Here is a 15,277-nt window from a genome sequence, read left to right as displayed (position 1 = left end):
CAGGGTTACAGGGATAGGCTAGGGTGGTGATCCTGGGTAGGATACTGTTTAGAGGGGTGATGTGAACTCTAAGGGCTGAATGGCCTGTTTTCACACAGTATAGATTCTATGAAGTATCCATTGGGGATGTGTGCAATGGGACCTGCTGCAGCTGGAACAGTCAGACTGCACCTGGGGTTGCAAAGTATGGGTCTGACTGTGGAATGAACTAAGGAGTGGGACTGCTCTGTTAGTTTCACCTGTCTTTCATGGAGAAATTTGCAAACAGAAACACCTTTGATCACAAGTCCATCAGGAAGTGGTCAGCACATAGCATCCTTCCGATACTGTTAGAAAAGCAGAGGGTGGATCCTGTCACATGGCTCCCTAAGCAGGCTGTCAATGTCATTTGGCAGAATGTCTCACCACTTTTTAACAAGCACCAAAACGTTGCTTGGCTGCGAGTGGGAAAGACACAGCCTATGAAATCCTTCATATTTACCTGGACTCTCTGCGCTACCATACTGCCCTCAAAGCAGCTGGAGGGGTAGAGACTGACCCACATCTCCTGCTAGAATGTACTTTTTGCAAAGGAATTGTGGAGAGAGGCGCAGTGGCTTTTGTTGACATTTGTTCTGAGCAGCTCCGTGATGCTGGACTCTGCTCTATGGTCTATTCCCCAGGACCCACAGAGTGGGGGATTACTTTAGCAATAGTGACCAAAGCTCGGTACCATTCAAATTGTTCTGGACGAGGAAAAAGATGGTCTGCAAAAGATGGTTTTGGATTGGGGAAGGCAACCTTTATTAAAATAAAGCAAAATCTGGCCACAGTTGACTAGGAACGGCTCCTTGCACAGCTGAGCAGAGGGGAAATTCAAAAAGGAGCTGGGGAGAATGTAAATCCAACGTGTACCCTTTACAGGAAATGTAGGAGTAAAAAGTTCAGAGAACCCTGGACGTCAAGGAAAAAGGACTGGAAGAGGAAGAAAAGGGCTTTTAGCAAGTCCAAAGGGAGAAATTCAGCTGTAGATCGAGAGGAATACAGGAAGTGCAGGACGGAACTTAAGAAAGTGAAAAGGAGTTGTGAACATGATTACAGAGAATCCTAAGTTTTTTTACAACTGTAACATTAAAGGGGAAGAGCTTAACTAAGAAAATATTAGGGTCAATTAGGGACCAGGTGCAACCTGTAAGGTACTAAATGAATACTTCTGTTCGGTGTCCACTCTAGAAAAGGAGAATTATAGGTACAGATTTCAGGAAAAGAGACTGAGGGGGACTGGCACAATTTGACATAAGAAATGGGTTGCTATTGGAGGCTCTGTCAGTCTTCAAAAGGAGAAATACCCAGGCCTGGATTGAAGGAGGGGCAGGAAATTGCAGGGGCTCTGACACACGTTTTGTATTCGTTTCTGGCCATGGGAGAAGTGCTGGAGGACTGAAGGATGGCAAAAACGGTTCCACATTTTAAGAAGGGTGGTCACGTTGTGCTAGGAAATTGCAGACTGCTGAGTCTAATGTCAATGGTACAGAAACTATTGGAGCAAATTCATATCACTTGAAAGACGTGTCAATGAGGGATAGTCAGCATGGCTTTGTTAGAGGGATGTCATGCCTAACAAATATGTTAACATTTTGAGAATGTGTTCAAGTGTGTGGATGTCAGAAGTTTGGTTGATGTCGTTTATGTGGATTTTCATAAAGCTTTCCCCACATTGGAAACTGATTGTGAGGTAAAAGCACATAGAACTGAGGGAAACTTGGTGAGCTGGATTAGAACGTTGTTTAGTAATGAGTCACAAATTGTATTGGTAGAAAGCTGTGTGTGTGTGATTGGAGGCCATTGTCTCGTGCTGTCTCACACAGATCAGTATTGGGACTCTTATTGTTTGTGGTATTCATTAATAACATAGATGAAAATGTGGGGGGCATGTTAAGCAAATTTGCAAATGACACCAAGCTTTGTAGAGTGGTTAACAGCAAAGAAGATGGTTGTAGTTTACAGAAAGATATAGCTGGGTTGGTCAGATGGGCAGGCCAGAGACAGATGATATTTAACCCTGATAAGTGCACTTTGGAAGAAGAAACAAGAATGAGATAATTTAACAATGGGCAGGACACTGAATAGTTTAGAGGAGCAGAAGGGTAATTATTCACCGATCCCTGAAGTCAGCAGAGCAAATGAACAGGATAGTTAAGAAGACATACAGGACACTTGCTTTCATCAGTTGCAACTGGGAGTGTAAGAGCAAGGAGGTAATATTGGATTTATACAGAGCATTGATTAGGCCACACCTGGAGTAGTGTGTGCCATTCTGGTCACCTCACCATAGGAAGGATGTGATAGCGCCAGAGGGGGTACAAAGGAGGTTTGCCAGGATGTTACCTGGATGGAGAAATTGAGCTACAGGAGAGGATGGATTGGCTTGGATTGTTTACTTTAGAGCAGAGAAGACTGGAGGAACATGATTGAGGTGTCCTAGATTGAGGGATATGCACAGGATGAATAGAGAGCAGCTGCTGCCCTTGGTTGAGAGGTCAATCATGAGAGGGCATTGTTTTATGGTAAGAGGCAGGAGATTTTGAGGTTTTTTGAGGTGGTGGGGGGAAAAGAGAGAAAACCTTTTCAATTAATGGGTGTTGGGAATCCAGAATGCACTGCCAGAGATTGTAGTGGAGGTTGGGAACCTTTAAAAATATTGGATGAACACTTGAAATATCATAACATCCAAGAATATGGGACAACTGCAGGAAATTGGGATTAGAGCACCTTTAAGTGGTAGTTATGTTGGTGCAGACCAAATAAGCTGAAGGGTCTGCTCTGCACTGTATGAATCAATGAATCTGTTCTGAGGGGTCTGGATTAGCTAACTACTAGAAAGTAGAATGTGTAAATTTAGAATAGTTCTTTTGTTGCCAACTCAATTGCCTTTTTCTGTACTGTATGATTCCATAATTCCAAGATAGTAGCAATAGACCTCAAAACAGCATAGATTGGTGGAATGGGAGCACATGTGGTAGACAAAACTCAATGCAGAGAAGTGTGAAGTAATACATTTTATTAGGAAGAATGGGAAGAGGCAAAATAAAATAAAGGGGACAATTCCAAAGGGAGTCCATGAACAGAGACCAAGCGGGTAAACATGCACAAGTTGCAGAAGGACACATGGCAGGTAAGAAAATGATTAGTAATGGAGAGCTACACAAAGTAGGCAGGGGAGTGGCACAAGGTGAATTTTTCTGTCAAAGAACCTACATAAACAGGTGGAATTGTCTCCCTCTTGACAATAACTATCGTATGATTAGAACCATAAAACTGTAGAAATGAGACAGCACAGAAGAGTACCATTTGGCCCATCTTGTCCGTGCTGATCCAAAGATATCCAAATGCCCTTTTTAATCCCATCTTTCTCCATTTGGCTCATAATCCTGCAGCTTACAACACTTAAAGTGGAAATCAAAAAGAAAGAGTTTAGGGTCTCATTATATCTATACTTTTGATTTTTTTAATTCCTCTGCAAATGAGGGAGACTATTCCATATTCCTTTTTGATAACTTTATCTACCTGTACAGTTACCTTTAGGTACCTGTGCACTTGCATGTCAAGATCTCCCACTTTTCTTGCCTTCTCAGTACATTCCCATTTATTGACTTTCTTAAAATGCACTACCTCACACTTATCACCTCACTTGACCTCCATTTGCCACTTTCCTGCACACTCCACTAACCTATCATTTTGGAGGTTAGAGCTATCCTCTATACTACCTACTATGCAGCTAATTTTTGTGCTGTCTGCAACTTTCCCAACTGTGCCTGACACTTTCAAATCCAATTTGATAGTGTATAAAACAAACAGCAGGGATCTCAACATTCAGTCCTGCAAAACAGCACTTAACAGTCATAGAGATACACAGCACAGAAGTAGACCCTTCAGTCCAACTCATCTATGCTGACCAGGTATTCAAAATTGATCTAGTTCCATTGCCAGTATTTGGCCTACATCCCTCTACACCATTCCTATTCATATGCCCATCCAGATACCTTTTAAATGTTGTAATTGTAACAGTTTCCTCCACTTTCTCTGGCAGCTCATTCCATACATGTACCATCATCTAATAAAGTACTCTATTGTTCTCTCTTTGACTTCCTTATTTCTTTTTTAAACTCAATCCCTGTGCTTTCTACACTCCTAGGCTATTTGCACCATTGAGGTTTTAGTTTGTGACTATCATGCACTTTGTTTTTCTGGTTAATATTTGTTTTTCTTGACATCATGGGGGTCTGGTTTGAAGAGGACATATCTGCTTAGTGTCCTGAGAATCTAACTTTATAGTGCCACTCACTAGTTTAACACTGATTTATCCTTTAGCAGTCCTGTATGGTTCACCTCAGCCAAATCACTTGTCAGTTTTGTAAAATTTGCCTACCTTCCAGATCAAAACTTTTTCTCCTGATTTATCCTTTACCATCATAATATTCAACCTAACCAAACTGTGGTCACTATGCCTGACATGGTCACCCACTGTCATTTCACCTACTTGCCCATCCTTATTTCCCAAATCCAAATCTCCTGTATCTCCTCTCATTGGGCTCATTATGTAATGTAAAAAAAATAAACATTCCTGATTTCTTTGATGAGCTGGTGCAGTTCTCTTTCAAGAAGAATTTGAGAGATTTGTTAGAACTGCTCAAAATCACAAGAAATCGAGATGGAGTAAGTGAGAGAAACTCTTCCATTGATAGAGGGTAGAAAAACAAAGGGCATCAATTTAAGATGAATTACAAAAGAACCAATAATGAAAATATTTTTCATGCAGCAAGGGTTGGGATCTGGGATGCACTACCTGAGAGTGTGGTGGAGGCAAATCAATGCCAACTTCAACTTAAGAATTTTAGATAAGCACCTAATACAATTGTTTGTGTGTGGAATAAAGGCAATAACTAACTTGCTGTTGTAGAGAATTGTCATGAACACAACTGACCAAACAACTTCCTTCTGTGCTGTTAAGAGTTCTATGGTTCTATCAATTTGCTTACCTCAGACGCATGAATAGCATGAAGGCAATGATGAGGGCAGCTAAGGAAAGGCAATGTCCCAGATAATTGATGATCACTGCCAGTTTGTAGTGTATCTGGTGTTTCCTCTGAAAGACAAGGGAATATCAAAGTGAGGAGAGCTTGACTTACTTACATTATGTTCAGCGAATGTCTTCTGCCCAGCAGGTTAAGGTATTTCAATATCAGTGCTTCTTTCATACATTGTCAATGTCATGACTTCTAAAGCTATGTTAAATTTAAGTATTTCACAGCAGGAGAGATGTTTTGAAACTTACCAGTTCTAAAAAAAGAGATGAAAGGGTTCCTGTGGTGGTTTACTGATGCAGCGCATAACTAATCTCATATACCAATGTCTGAGGTGATTCAGTGAAGGACTATTTCACCTTCCCTCAGATCAGCCACACACTGTAAATCCTAGAACTTCTGGCCAAAAAACCAAAAATGCTGGAAAAACTCAGGAGGTCAGTACCATGAGTGGGCAAATTGAGAAAAGTTGGAAATGTAATTGATTTTGAGTAAGACAAGGGAGGGGTTGGAGGCAAAAAAAAATGAAATGGAAGCTCTGACAGGATGGAGGACAAGAGATTCTAATCAGCGAATATAGACCCTCAGATGTTAACTCTGTTTCCCTCTCTTCCAGATACTGAGTGTTTCCAGCATTTTTTGCTTTTAAGCGCGAAAAGGATCCTGGCTGGAAACAAACCAACATTGAGACAACTTCAAGATAATAAAATGTGAGGCTGGATGAACACAGCAGGCCAAGCAGCATCTCAGGAGCACAAAAGCTGACGTTTCGGGCCTAGACCCTTCATCAGAGAGGGGGATGGGGGGAGGGAACTGGAATAAATAGGGAGAGAGGGGGAGGCGGACCGAAGATGGAGAGTAAAGAAGATAGGTGGAGAGGGTATAAGTGGGGAGGTAGGGAGGGGATAGGTCAGTCCAGGGAAGACGGACAGGTCAAGGAGGTGGGATGAGGTTAGTAGGTAGCTGGGGGTGCGGCTTGGGGTGGGAGGAAGGGATGGGACAACTTCACTCAGTGTCAGGCTGTAGTGTTCCTCTCTGTCCCCTCAACATAATTTTTCTGCTTCTCATTTTCTTCTTCTTCATCTTCCTCTATTTTCCTTGTTTTGTGACTTTTTTCTCGTTCTCACTCTTTTTTTGCATTTCTCTCCTTTATTTCCTATTTCTCTTACTCCGTCCCTCTCTTTCTAGCTCTGTTTCTCTCTTCTTTCACTCTGTTTCTCTCCTTTTTTAATTTTTCTCACTTGTCCCATTGTTTACCTTTTCTAATTAAGTCATCAACTCTTCAGAGTCATTCTGGGCAATAAGCCTACAATCACCTTATCTTTAAGTTCTGGGAGAGCTCTTTTTGAAACTACTGTGGCTCCCACTTTTACAAGTTAGTCATCAGCTTACACTTTGTACTAAAAACAATTCAGGTAAGATGCAAGAGGTTTGAGTAAATAATACTTTCCTTCCAATGAATTCAGGGAGCATTTTCAATGAAAATTTGGTCTAACCACAATAAGGTTCAGAGATCCAGTATAACTCAAAGGCCGCCCAAGTTTATCCCATGTTCTCTATATTATGTGAATGTTTCATTCTGAATGAGAGACCCTTGGGGATAAGAGAAGATTTGTGTCTCTGAAAGCAAGCTTTTGTGGTGACAGTATGGCTTTAACAGGTGTTTCTATGGTCCTGGGTTTCTTTTTGAAGAAAGATTTTAAGTCAGTGGTGATGAGCTGTCACGAAGTAAACGGCGTGTGAAGGCTTATTTATAAAAAATGTTAGAACAATAGAAGCAGGTTGAATGGGTGGGGTCAAGCTCCCATAGAACCAGAATTTTTAGTTTTAAGTTTTCACTTGCTCTTCTGGGGTCTTGAAGCTGGATATGGAAACTGTTTCTCCACTGAAAGCTGGGGGTTCTCTTCCTGCTGTTATGTGAGACAATCTATTTTGCTGAATTTGCCTTTTGTCAAGGGTGTATTTATGGGATGTTACTATATTGGAAGTTACTGTTTAGTAGTTAAATATTCTGTTCTTTTGAATTTTCGAATACAGATGTTATTCCAATTTCTTCTTTGTTTTATAAGTTCATAAGATATAGGGGAAGACTTTGGACATTTTAGCCCATTGGAGTCTGCTCTACCATTCGATCATGGCTGATATGCTCCTCACGCATATTTTCCTGCCTTGTCCCCATGACCATTCAATCCATTCCCAATTAAAAATCTATCTAACACCCTTTTAAATTTACTCACTGTCCCAACATCCAAAACACTTTGGGGTAGTGAATTCCACTGATTCACAACCCTTTGGGAGAAATAGTTACTCCTCAGCTCCGGTTTAAATTTGCTACCCTTTATCCTGAGACTATGACTCCTCATCCTAGAATGCTCTGCAAGAGGAAGCATCTGCTACTCGTCTCTTTTATCTATACCTTTTATGTTGAATACTTCAATTCTACCTCCCTAATTCCAGAATTTAGAAGAGAGTATAAGCCTAAACTGCTCAATCTCTCTTCATATGACAAATCCCTCATTTCTAAGATCAATTCAGTGAACCTCCTCTGATCTGCCTCTGATGCCATCATATCCTTCTCCCTATAATGGGTCCAAAATTGTGCACAATACTCCAGGTGCAGTCTCACCAATGCCTTGTATATTTACAACAATACTTCCTTACCTCTATATTCTATTCCTTTTAGCTAGAAAAGCCAACATTCCATTGGCTTTCTTTATCTGCTATACCTGCATGCAAGTTTTCTGTGACTCAGGAATGAGGACATCCAGATCCCTCTGCATTGGAGCACCTCAAAGTTTTGCCCCATTTAGATAATAGGTCGTCTTCCCATTTTTCTGACCAAAATGCATGACCTGACACTTATCCACATGAAACTCTATCTGCCACACTTTGGCCCACTCCTAACCTATCTGTATCCATTTGTAAGGTTCTTATTTCCTCATTGCAATTTACTGTCCCGTCTACTTTTTGTCATCCACAAATTTGGATATACAGCCTTCTACTCCTGTGTCCAAGTCATTAGTGTAGATTGTAAATAGCTGGAGTCCAAGGTCTGAACCCTATGGCACCCCTTTAGTTACTGCTTGACATCCAGAAAAAAACCTATTTATCCTGATTTGTCTTCTGTCAATCAGCCAGTCACCTGCCCAACTAGTAAATTTACTGTGGACTTCACCAGCTTCAAAATCTCCCCTTCCCCCACCGCATCCCAAAACCAGCCCAGCTCGCCCCCTCCACCCACTGCATCCCAAAACCAGCCCAGCCTGTCTTTACCTCCCTAACCTGTTCTTCCTCTCACCCATCCCTTCCTCCCACCCCAAGCCGCACCTCCATTTCCTACCTACTAACCTCATCCCACCTCCTTGACCTGTCCGTCTTCCCTAGACTGACCTATCCCCTCCCTACCTCCCCACCTATACTCTCCTCTCCACCTATTTTCTTTTCTCTCCATCTTTGGTCTGCCTCCCCCCTCTCCCTATTTATTCCAGAACCCTCACTCCATCCCCCTCTCTGATGAAAGGTCTAGGCCCGAAACGTCAGCTTTTGTGCTCCTGAGATGCTGCTTGGCCTGCTGTGTTCATCCAGCTTCATATTATCTTAATAAATTACTCCTAATCCTATTTGATCTAACCTGGTGAATTAACTTTTTGTGCGGCACCTTATCAAATGTCTTTCAGAAGTCAAGATATATTACTTCTACAGGATTCCCATTATCCACCACTTTTTACATCTTTGAAGGACTCTATCAGATTATTCAAACATGATTTGCCCTTAATAAAACCATGCTGACTCTGATGGATAGTGTTTTGACTTTCCAAATGTCCCAATATTGCTTCCTTGATCGTTCATTCCAACACTTTGCCAACAACAGATGTTAAACTAACACGTCTGTAATTTCCCACATATTGCCTCAACCCCACCCCACCCCCACCTTTTGGAATAAGGGCATTACCTTACCATTTTTCCAATCCACTGGAACCTTTCCCTTGTCCAGGGAATTTTGGAATATTGTAACCAATGGATCCGCTATCTCCGCTGCCATTTCCTTTAATATCGTAGGATGTAGGCCCTCAAACCTAATAGTTTGCTGAGTACATTTTCCCCATTGATGTGCGTTCTAAGTTCTACCCTTTCTACTACTTCTGACTTGCCCATTCCAATTTGAATGGTACTACTGTCCTCCACCATTAAAACTGATGCAAACTACTGATTTACCATCTGTCATTTCGGTGTTCCCCACAATTAACTCTTCAGTTTCATCTTCTGAGGGACCAACATTTACCTTAGTGACTCTTCCCTTTTATATACTATTGAACATAGAACATAGAACATCACAGCACAGTACGGGCCCTTCGGCCCTCAATGTTGTGCCGACCTGTCATACCGATCTCAAGCCCATCTAACCTACACTATTCCATGTACGTCCATATGCTTATCCAATGACACCTTAAATGTACCCAAAGTTGGCGAACTTACTACTGTTGCAGGCAAAGCATTCCATTCCCTTACTACTCTCTGAGTAAAGAAACTACCTCTGACATCTGTCCTATATCGTTCACCCCTCAATTTAAAGCTATGCCCCCCTCGTGCTCGCCGTCACCATCCTAGAAGAAAGGCTCTCCCTATCCACTCTTCTAACCCTCTGATTATTTTATATGTTTCAATTAAGTCACCTCTCAACCTTCTTCTCTCTAATGAAAACAGCCTCAAGTCCCTCAGCCTATCCTCGTAAGACCTTCCCTCCATACCAGGCAACATCCTAGTAAATCTCCTCTGCACCCTTTCCAAAGCTTCCACATCCTTCTTATAATGCGGTGACCAGAACTGTACACAATACTCCAAGTGCAGCCGCACCGGAGTTTTGTACAGCTGCAGCAGAACCTCTTGGTTCCGGAACTCGATCCCCCTACTAATAAAAGCTAAAACCATATGCCTTCTTAACAGCCCTGTCAACCTGGGTGGCAACTTTCAAGGATCTGTGTACATGGACACCGAGATCTCTCTGCTCATCTACACTGCTAAGAATCTTACCATTAGCCCTGTACTTTGCCTTCCGGTTACTCCTACCAAAGTGCATCACCTCTCACACTTGTCTGCATTAAACTCCATTTGCCACCTCTCAGCCCAGCTCTGCAGCTTATCTATATCTCTCTGCAACCTATAGCATCCTTCGTCACTATCCACAACTCCACCGACCTTAGTGTCATCTGCAAATTTACTAACCCATCCTTCTACGCCCTCATCCAGGTCATTTATAAAAATGACAAACAGCAGTGGACCCAACACCGACCCTTGCGGTACACCACTAGTAACTGCTCTCCAGGATGAACATTTCCCATCAACTACCACCCTCTGTCTTCTTTCAGCAAGCCAATTTCCGATCCAAACTGCTATATCTCCCACAATTCCATTCCTCCGCAATCATCCAGGTGATTTGGAAGAAAAAGAATACCAATCCCTTGTTTTCTGGAACATGACAAATTGTAGCTACCTTCAAGAATGGAGATAAATCATGATGTAGAAACTATTGAGGTGTTTCACTTTTGTCCATGGCAGAAAAAATCTGGGTACACATTGTCCTAAATCACCAACCTCCTGTAATGAAGAAAACCAAAGCTTTGGTTATATTTAGTCTATGAATATTGTGAGTTTTTCTTCAAATCTCATAGGTTCGATGAATCAAATTGTACCCAGAATGCAATGCTTGGCACTTGATCTATAAAATAAGAAAAGTTAGGGTCTAGGCTGTCCTCTTAATATAATCTTAAGGGGATTTGATCTGGCTTATAATAACAAAGAGCTTTTGTTGGCATCAAAATCTTTAAATCCAGGTTGGCTTTAGGCAGTTGGCAGTGGGTGGTGAGTGTGGATTTTTTTTTAAACTTCGGGAGTTGAATTTGGTTGTTTTAAACAGGGTGTGATTTATATAATAATGGCTCTTTCAGAGTTTCCTGACGATGGAAGAAATCACTTTGGGAGTTTAAGAGAAAGTGAGCAAGGCAAAGCTTTCACAATTGGCAAACAAACTGAATTTGTGGTTGCCTGTGCCTGTTAGGAAAGGGGAGATAATTTGTGGTAATCACTCAGCATTTACAATTGCCAGGAATGGCATCAGAATCTTTGGAAATGGTTAATATTTAATTGAAAACGAAACTGCTTGAACAGGAAAAGTAATGAAGCAGTTTGAATTGGATTAAAAACAGAAGAAAGGGAGAAATAGTTTTTGAACTTGAGATTGGAACTGAAAACTCAAAGATGATTTAAAATGGTGGAGGCAGAGGTGAAAAGTAGATGCAGTGGTGAGGATAGTGAAGGAAAGCAACCCCATCATAGCCAAAGGCCTGTGGGGGGATCTGTTGAAATGTGTCCAAGCATTACCTAAGTTCAAGAAGAAAGTGGAAGCCCTTTTCATTTCATCTGAGAAAGTGGCTAAACAAAAAATGGCCAATGACCATTGTAGATCCAAACAAAGTTAGTAGGTAGAGGTATCTGGCGAGAAAAATGAAGTGAAAAATCCTGTTTTAGGTATGTATAAGCTATTATCAAAAGCCTACAGACACTTTTTTCAGAGTCGAAGGAGGGAACCTAACCAAATGTACATTGAGTTTGAAAGATCAAACGAAGAAATTTTGACAGATGGATATGGACATTGAATATAGATTAAACAATTGACGCTCTCAGAGAAATTATTTTGAAGGAGTTCAAAATTCATATCTGGAAGTAGAGAGAACTTGTCAAAAAGCAGGGAGTTAAGACTACAGAATTAGTAGCAGAAATGATGGATGATTATGGTCTCTAAATCAAAATTTGGCTTCCAACATCAGTTTCAATCTGTCAGGGATAAAAACTGGGCAAAGCAGAAATCCTTAGGTGGTATGGGAAAAGGAAAAGGCATTGAAGATAGTTAAGACAGTTTACTGCAAGGCAAAAAGGAATCTCATAATGTGCGAAGATGTAAAAAAGCTCTGGTCTTTCCACTGTAATAAAGTAGGCCACATGCAGTCGCAGTGTTGGTTTAGAAAAAGCACTGGGAAAACAGATGTGAGAAAACTGGATAAACTGGTGAGTATCGTTATAGCGGTAAAGGAAAGCACATTGGAAGCTAAATAGCCGCATAAATACTCAGAACCTGTTCAGGGGTTGGTTGAGAAGAAAGTGCCAGATCCCTGTAAAGAATTTACTTGAGGGGAAGGCCGACTCCTGTGTGTCAGGAGGAGCAGGTAAAGAAATTAAATTACAGAAGCAAGTCAACGTTCGTGAGAGATAAGGAGGTACATAACTCCCAAGGAGTATTCCAGATAACATTGTAATGTGTGGAATTCATAGTGAGAAGAGCAATCTTCCATTATATAAAGTTAGGTAGGAGAATCTGGTGAAGAGTGGTGAAGTGACAATAAGAGTAATGGAGAAATTCTCAATTCCAGACATAGTTTATCTTTGTGTCAGAGATCGTAGGAACTGCAGATGCTGGAGAATCTGAGATAACAAGGTGTAGAGCTGGATGAACACAGCAGGCCAAGCAGCATCAGAGGAGCAGGAAGGCTGATGTTTCAGGCCGAGACCCTTCTTCAGAAATGGGGGAGGGGAAGGAGGTTCTGAAATAAATAGGGAGAGACGGGGAGGCGGATCGAAGATGGATAAAGGAAAAGATATGTGGAGAGGAGACAGACAGGTCAAAGAGGCAGGGATGAAGCCAGTAAAGGTGAGTGTAGGTGGTGAGGTAGGGAGGAGACAAGTCAGTCCAGGGAGGACAGACAGGTCAAGGAAGCAGGATGAGGTTAGTAGGTAGGAGATGGGGGTGGGACTTGACGTGGGAGGAGGGGATAGGTGGGAGGCAGGACAGGTTAGGAAGGTGGGGACGAGCTGGGCTGGTTTTGGGATGCGGTAGGGGGAGGGGGGATTTTCAAGCTTGAGGTCCGCATTGATACCATTAGGCTGCATGGTTCTCAAGTGGAATATGAGTTGCTGTTCCTGCAACCTTCAGGTGGCATCATTATGGCACTGCAGGAGGCCCAGGATGGACATGTTGTCTGAGGAATGGGAGGGGAAGTTGAAATGGTTTGCGACTGGGAGGTGCAGTTGGTTAGTGTGAACTAAGCGTAGGTTTTCTGCAAAGCAGTCCCCAAGCCTCCACTTGGTTACCTATCTTCTCCTCTTCTATCTGCTTCCCCCCCCCTCTCTATTTATTTCAGAACCCCCTTCCCCTCTCTTCACCCAGAGAGTTGTGAGCACATGGAATACTTTTCCAGTGGTAGTCATGGAAGCAGAGTCATTCGTGACATTTAAGCGACTGCTGGACATGCACATGGACAGCACTGAATTGAGGGGAATGTAGGTTAGGGTATTTTATTTTTGGATTAGGATTATTCCACTGCACAACATCGTGGGCCGAAGGGCCTCTGCTCTTTGTAGTTTTTATAAATGACTTGGATGAGGAGGTTGAGGGGTGGTTACTATGTTTGCTGATGACACAAAGGTTGGAGGTGCCGTTGATAACATCGAGGGCTATTGCAGGCTTCAGCGAGACATTGACAGAATGCAGAGCTGGGCTGAGAAATGGCAGATGGAGTTCAACCTGGATAAATGCAAAGTGATGCATTTTGGAAGGTCAAACTTAAATGCTGAATATAGGATTAAAGGCAGGATTCTCGGCAGTGTGGAGGCACAGCGGGATCTTGGTGTTCAAGTGCATAGCTCCCTCAAAGTTGCCACCCAAGTGGATAAGGTTGTTAAGAAAGCATATGGTGTTTTGGCTTTCATTAACAGGGAGATCGAGTTTAGGAGCCGCGAGGTTTTGTTGCAGCTCTACAAAACCCTGGTGAGACCACACTTAGAATACTGTGTCCAGTTCTGGTCGCCCTGTTATAGGAAAGATGTGGAGGCTTTGGAGAGGGTGCAAAGGAGGTTTACCAAGATGCTGCCTGGACTGGAGGGCTTGTCTTACGAGGAGCGGTTGACTGAGCTCGGACTTTTCTCTCTGGAGAGAAGGAGGAAGAGAGGTGACCTGATCGAGGTGTACAAGGTGATGAGAGGCATGGTTAGAGTTGATAGCCAGAGACTTTTCCCCAGGACAGGATTGACTGCCACAAGGGGTCATAGTTTTAAGGTGTTAGGAGGAAGGTATAGAGCAGACGTCAGAGGGAGGTTCTTCACCCAGAGAGTTGTGAGCGCATGGAATACTTTGCCAGTGGTAGTCGTGGAAGCAGAGTCATTAGTGACATTTAAGTGACTGCTGGACATGCACATGCAGTGAATTGAGGGGAATGTAGAATAGGTTATTTTATGTTTGGATTAGGATTATTCCACGGCACAACATTGTGGGCCGTTGGGCCTGTACTGTGTTGTGCTTTTCTATGCTCTATGTTCTATTTCTGAAGAAGGGTCTAGGCCCAAAATATCAGCCTTCCTGCTCCTCTATAGTTTATCCTTGGTAAGGATACAATTGGATCACAGGTGGGAGTGATGCCTACTATGGTTGTAAAGCCAGTGGAAAAATCAAGAAACTGAGGTGTTAAACAAAGTATATCCTGGGATTTTTCCTGATGTGATCAAATGATCGAGAGAAAACAAGAAACTATAGAGGATAATTTGGATATTTTTAGTTCAGAGAATTAAATGGAAAGATGAAAAACCAAAGAAGTTGTGCCAAAAATCATACACAGAAGAATCTGTGTATCCCAGAATGTTACTATCCTTAAAATGACATCTTGATGAGGAAATGTAGACCCTATTCAGGCAGAGACATGGGAAGAAGTTTGTCAAGTTGTGTGCGAAGGTGGGTTACAGAAAGGAAGTGTTGCAGGTAGCAAATGAATTATGAGTAGGAGGCAATTTGGGAGTAATGAAAACTCAAGCCAAAATACAAAACATTTTTATTGGCATGGACTGCATGAGAATGTGGTTGAATTTTGCCAGACATGTCAGATAATTGGAAAAAAACTCAGGCAGGAATAAAACCAGCACCCTTAATACCAATTACCATCAAGCCAGGGGATTAACACCGGCTCAGTGGAGAGTGCAGCACAGAAAACCAGGACCAGCTTCAGGCGTACCTGAAGAACAGGTGTCAATCTGATGAAGCCACCAAACAGCATAAACATCAAGTGACAAGAGATATGCAATCGCACAACTAACGAATCAGTCTAAGCTCTGCAATCCCACCACATCAGTCATGAATGGTGGTGGGGGATTAAACAAATCACTGGAGGAGGGGG

The 15,277-nt window shown here is 42.3% G+C and overlaps 1 protein-coding gene across 5 annotated transcripts in view; it reads right to left on the bottom strand.

Moving 5' to 3' along the window:
* The window catches only part of LOC125466178 (corticotropin-releasing factor receptor 1-like), a 271,407-nt gene that overhangs the window by 118,722 nt on the left and 137,408 nt on the right, over window positions 1-15,277 (bottom strand). For all 5 annotated transcript variants that reach the window (XM_059638669.1, XM_059638671.1, XM_059638672.1 and 2 more), the window contains one exon: window positions 5,019-5,125. In XM_059638669.1, the coding sequence (XP_059494652.1) occupies window positions 5,019-5,125 (107 nt within the window). The remainder of the gene's footprint in view (window positions 1-5,018; window positions 5,126-15,277) is intronic.

Source organism: Stegostoma tigrinum, chromosome 31, assembly GCF_030684315.1.
Source record: "Stegostoma tigrinum isolate sSteTig4 chromosome 31, sSteTig4.hap1, whole genome shotgun sequence".
NCBI lineage: Eukaryota > Metazoa > Chordata > Chondrichthyes > Orectolobiformes > Stegostomatidae > Stegostoma > Stegostoma tigrinum.
The sequence above is the reverse complement of the archived record's forward strand: the minus strand, read 5'-3'. Positions and strand labels throughout refer to the sequence as shown.